We start from the raw sequence: 6,000 nt of genomic DNA on the forward strand, positions 1-6,000 counted from the left end.
AGCATAGGACTATTATGCAGCAATTATGATCAATGGGATTTTTAAATGTCAACATGTCACAAATTAGGTGGAAAGAGATAGACACAAAATGTGAGATTAAACAAACAAATATTTCATTAAATTGTTAAGTACCATTTATTTAAATAAAATAGTAACTGTTACTTATTCCTTCATAGCCTATCCATTTTTTAAAGAGATTCCTTTGTCCTAATTGTACCCTCTACATTATATAGGAATCTTTACATGTAACACTTGTCTTTTCTGTGACTGACTTTACTAGTTTTATAGTCAAACACAAACTGAACCATATAAACATGTATTGCAGAAAATAAAGAGGATTTTCATTATGTAAATGTTCTTTAACAAAAATAATATAACTTTTGAAGGCCGGTGTCCAATGTGTGAAAGGGACTTCTTCAAAGACACGTTCAATTAAAATAATAATAAAAATAATAAAAAAATGGAAGTTTGTTTTATAAATTCAATGTCTCAAATGCATTTTAGTTGGACTTCAATTTAATTTTCTGAAAATTAAAACCAGTTGTTGAGAGTTATAGGAGTCAACTGCAAATCCTCTTGAAATGCACATACATCACACCTAAAACACAATAAAGTCATCCCCAAAGCCTAAACACTAGATCTATGATGATTACTAACTTCTTTTCATAACCATTCAATTTTTCTGAGGATGTTTTCATTTTTTTAAACCTTAGGCATATCTAATAAAATCAAGAGGCTCCCAGTAGCTCTGCAGAGAGGAGTTTAACTAACCAATGATCCTTTCCATTTCCTTTCCATTTTAAAAAGCAATACAGAGAGAGAGCGTGCAGCATTTCCCTTAGATAAGTGTTTTTGTTTTTATTCAGCAATGTTTTCAATACTACATCTTGCAAAGATGTGGATGATAAATGAGAACATCTGCTATGAAACCCAGAAAGTTAAATATTACTTATTATTATGCAGCAAACTAAAGAATCTCTTCATCACTTCCAACTTAAAAAATTCTAACCTGAAACCTTACACTCTATGTGACAAGTTAGTCATGTATGTATTAAAATACATTTCAACCATTACATGCAGTGAAAAAATAAAACAAAGATACTTAGACAAAGTAATACTATACCCCCTATTTTAGACCCCAGTTTTTAAACATAGTGTACCTTAATTCAAAAACAATATTGTTTCCATGAGCTTGTATTCCAGAAAACTATTAATGTGGGTGCTAACTTGCAAACTATATTTTCACCTACCACAATATTTACATATAGCATTTGTAATGGCTTTTATTGTTTAATCTCTTCTGCATTTCAGTATTGGATACTATGGAACTATACTTATTTGGCAGACTATAAATAATGTAGTGCATGTGCAATTGATATTTAGCATGTCTCACTGTAACTGTAAAAGCCTCATTATAGACTAGCAAATCATTTCTAACAAGTTCAGCTGACAAATACTAAAACAAACGTGTACTATATACTGCTAAGTTATTTGTCTCAAATATGTACGCTTAGAAAAAACAAACGTGCAAAAAGACCATCCAGAAAGATTAAAATGAAAAAAAAAGTGAACTTCCAAGCTACTGCCTATTTTGAAGTCCTTTAAAATAAAATAAAAAAAATTCTCAGTAACAACAACAAAAAGAATAGCTTTCTTCCCCTTCCCCCTTCTGAGCTCGTGTCCAATTTCTTCTTTTCTGAACAGCTGTATTATCCAACTTAAGTTGCTCTGCTAATTTCAGTCCCATAAGGACTAACTTGGAAGGCAAGAAAATACAAGAAAAGATCAATTTGCTGGGAAAGATCAAATGAGAAAACTGTGGGGACAGCACGAGGTCAGAGTGTGGAGAACTAAGCAGACCTGTTCTTCATTAACTTAAGCTCTCTTGGGATGTCACACACTACCTGTCCACGGGCTTATTGAACCGCCTAACCCTCATCTCTGTACCATTCTTCTGGGCCCAAGCGAATCACATCCTGCTGCTGACAAGTTAGCAGGGGAGTGCGGCTGCAACATGAAAGTACTTTTCTTTCTTGTCTAAATCAGGCAGATTTTTGAAAAGACGACACAGCATTGACTCGTGACATGGCAAGATGAAATGAGAGGTCTGGGCCAGTCTTGGAGCTGTGCAGATAAAAGTAATCAAATGACACTCCTGGAATGCAAATTGGCATTCTTGACTGCAGCAATTGCACAACCATGAAACATCCCTGACAGCAAGCAAGATTAGGACAAAATGTTATGTAAAGCACTGAACGCAAAAACTCATTTGAAAAGTCAAACTGTAGCACTTACATTTTAATACAGAAATAGTCAGCTCTGCTTTTGTCTGTTCCTTTACTGCTTCTGTTATATGTAATCGCATATCTCCATCTGTCACATACACTTCAAGTATAAAAACCTCAAACAGTGTGAACAAACACATACATCTCCTAGATTTGTCCACCTAAAATATTTTAACAATTTTTTTTAAAACTAATAGACTAAACCAGAACCCTTCTGTTTTGTGTTTAAGCATTGTGCATACAGAACAGTTCATATTTTGGGGTCTGAAAAGCAGTTTCTAACTTCTCTCATAGCAAATAAGTACAAAAGTTAACATTCATATTATCCTGCATCTGAATCATGTAAAATTACCAAATAAATAACTTGCAAAAGATCTAGTGATCTGATTTTTAAATCTCATGCTTTTCAGGAATTTAAAGCAGAACATACATACAGCTAGAAGGTTCATTAATGCTGGACAGCTTAAAATGAAACTAGTGTAACACCGAGGACTTATGCCTCATTAAATATAAGACTGAAGATTTCTCCAATTTTTAAGGGAAAGGAAAGTTACACATACTTTTTCAGGGACTTGGTATTCTTAAGCAGTATCTGCTGATCAGGCTTATTAAATATTATTGTCTGAAATGAACTCAATAATTACTAACAAAAAATGCTTACCCTATTTTAAAAGTAATTCCTGACTACGAGATGAGCGATAATAGAGATGGTATATGGAAGATACTATAATGAAAAATAAAGTCCTCTCCTGTCTTCGAACATTTAATTAGCTTCCATGTCTGAAGGACACACAAGTTTAAAGGAGAAACATGTAATATTTTGCTTTGACTGCTTACTTAAAAGACATTTTAACTGTTGGTTGAACAACAGCAACAAAAAAGACACTCTGCCACTTTAATCCTGAGTACGCCAGATTATTACATGTCTTTTGTGCATCAATTTTACAACAGCTTGACTCTGGGGTAAATGGGAATCATCATAATTTGCATGCTGCTTTCAAAACCACTTTAATTTCTGTCCCTGTTGCTGTAACCAGTCCTGGGCACATGCCGCTTTTTTCCCCTCCCCAGCCTGGTTTTCGGTGGGGTTTTGTTGTTGCCTGCATTTAACAGTGGCATTTCCTACACTCCAAGAATTGTGGCTTTCATCACTGAAATAAGACATGCCACATTAAGGAAGGAATGGAAAAAATACTAACCCTCTGTCTCATTCCTCTCCTCCCCACCCCCCTTTTTATAGATACTATCCCATCTCCACAGTACATCCAATCCCCAAGTGTGGGTAAACAATAGCAATTTACTGTGGAAGCTTACTAAAAGCATGGGAGTGGTCAAGCAACACACCACTTTATTCAATATGGGCTGGTCCCTGCTCCTCACTAGCTGAACGAACTATACTTTTTAACCCAAGAAATATCACTGTCAAGCTTCATATACATTTGCTTCCTAAAACGTGCTTGTTCCTTGCAGCTGTAAAGGTATCCTCACACCACAGCCCAGGCGAGAGGACTTCAACAAATTGAGATCCTGAGTCATCTCGGTTTTTATTTTTAATGTAAATATGTTTTTAATTAAAACAAAAAACCTGTTTCCTAAAATCCTGGTGTAAAAGAACTGGCCTCGTTTCATCTGCTCACAGGAGAGCCGGCAAACATGCTCTGAAAGCTGTTTTCCCTCTTCCAGTGAGCACATCAATATTTCCCTACAAGTTCTGGGCACAACTGCTGATGGGAAAGGTGTAAACTGCAAGCACATGCACAAGCAAAAGAGAAGAAAGAGTTACTGATGGGAGGTGGATTTACACTTCTGTCTCCCTGCCTCAGGCGCTGTTTCTCTCTCACCCTCGCCCCCCACCCCCATCCCCTCTTCTCCCACTTTCAAAGGTGACCTTTACGTGGTGTGCAAACGTTACTCATTTCCAAGCAGAGGGTGGTTTCCAAAAGAAGCTCACCCCACAGTCCGTCTAATTCAATCTCCCCCCCCCACCCCGGAAACTTTTGAAAAAAAAAAAAACCACACAAAACATTATCCCCTCACCTTTGGTGGAAGGAAAGTAGCAGCAAAATCCTGTGGCCATCCCATCCCAAACTGCCTGAAAGTTTGGGAGAACTTAAATCATTATTTCAACGTAGCACATGTTTCCCCCCCCCCCCCTCCGCCCCCAGCTGTTTGTTGGAACACGCTCCCGAGCCGGGCTGTTTTGGTTACTGCACAATGTATTAACAACAAAATAAAAAGTAAAGGCTAGAATGAAACCGAAAAGCTGTTGGAAACTTCTTACCATCTCTGCATGCTGGTTGTCAAGTGCACCCCCTGTCTTTTGATCTCCTCTCAGCAGCCGTGCCTGCACCAGCCCCTTCCTTCTGCCTCTGGGCTCTCTCTGCTCGCCTCGGTTTTCCTCTTTCTCTGCCCCCCACCCCACCCCACCCCACCCCCACTCCCGCTCACTCTCAAGCCTTCAGGTGATTTGAACTAAAAACAAAAAAACAAAAAAACGGGGGAGGGGGGGGGAAGAGAGGGAGTCTCTCGAGCTCTTCAAACCTTCAGCCCCCAAAACTTCAGCAGCAGCGAGACAGACCTTTCAACAGCGAGCTGCTGTGGGGGCGGGAGGGACCCAGGTTTGGGTCTGAAGCCTCCACAGGTTGGTTTGTTGTTGTTGGGTTGTTTGGCTGGAAGGGGAGGGAGGATTTGCCAGGGGATCGGAAAGGACTATGTTGCTTCCTTGCTCCCCTTTAACCCTCAGCCGCTTTGCATGGCTCTTGGGGCGGGGGGGGGGGGCAAGTGCAAACCCGGGCGGGGGTGGGGGGGGGAAGTGTCCCACCGAGGCCCCTCGAGCCCAGCTGTCAAAAAAGCCGAGCAGCCCCGGCGAGCTTTATTGCGAGCCGACCTCGCCGCGCGTGTGCTCGGGCTCGGGCTCTCTTCCCCCTCTGGCCGGTTCCCCCTCGCCGCGGCGGCGAGCTCTCCTGCGGCTGCTTCTCCTCTTCCTTATCAGCTGCAGGCGTCCAGCCGCCGCTGGAGAGCGAGAGGGAAGGGAAAGGGGGGGGGGGGGGAGAAGAAAAGAAAAAAAAAGCAGACGCAACCCGAAGGAAAATGGGAGAAAGTCCCCGGGAAGCGCGTTAAAAGGGAAGAGAAAAGTTAGGCAGCGCTGAAGTTTTTGCTCGTGGTCCCGATTTCCTGCGCCCCCCCAACCAGGTCCATCAGCTCCCGGGGCTCTGCCGCTGCTGGGTGTGGGAGCTGGAGACTTTTTTTTTTTTTTAAGGCTTTTTTTTTTTTTTTTGAGGGGGGGAGGCGGGAGCCGTCCCGGTTGTACGTTTGCCGGGGGAAGACAAGAGTCACATCTGTGTGTGACACGGAGCCAGCCGCGCTAAACCCTGCCCTGGAGACACAGAAAAAACACTAGCTTCAGCGCCCCGGCGCACAACTGCAGCTGGGAGCATACATTTTTAAGGCACATGCAACAACATCCACACCCTTTCCAAGCCACACACACTCATCATCGCCATCAGCCAGGACATAATTTAACATGTGGGAACAACACAGCCAGTTGCACTGATTTATCACGGTTGAGCAAACTTTCAGCTCCTCCAACCCAGGAGACGAAATGGCACCAATTTTATGCCTGTTCCTATATGCTGAATGTCCCCTTTTCCTCCGCAGTCTTCTATTAGCCCAGTGTGCATCAAAGGATTTAAAACTTTTCCCTCTAGTGGCCTTA

The 6,000-nt window shown here is 41.5% G+C and overlaps 1 protein-coding gene across 1 annotated transcript in view; it reads right to left on the minus strand.

Moving 5' to 3' along the window:
• Positions 1-4,665, minus strand: part of BNC2 (basonuclin zinc finger protein 2) — a 393,119-nt gene extending 388,454 nt beyond the window's left edge. Inside the window, exon 1 of the mRNA XM_073346265.2 lies at positions 4,567-4,665. Within this exon, the coding sequence (XP_073202366.1) occupies positions 4,567-4,569 (3 nt within the window). The 5' untranslated portion in view covers positions 4,570-4,665. The remainder of the gene's footprint in view (positions 1-4,566) is intronic.
• Positions 4,666-6,000: the final 1,335 nt, after the last annotated feature.

Source organism: Lepidochelys kempii, chromosome 5 (genome assembly GCF_965140285.1).
Source record: "Lepidochelys kempii isolate rLepKem1 chromosome 5, rLepKem1.hap1, whole genome shotgun sequence".
Classification (NCBI taxonomy): Eukaryota; Metazoa; Chordata; order Testudines; family Cheloniidae; genus Lepidochelys; species Lepidochelys kempii.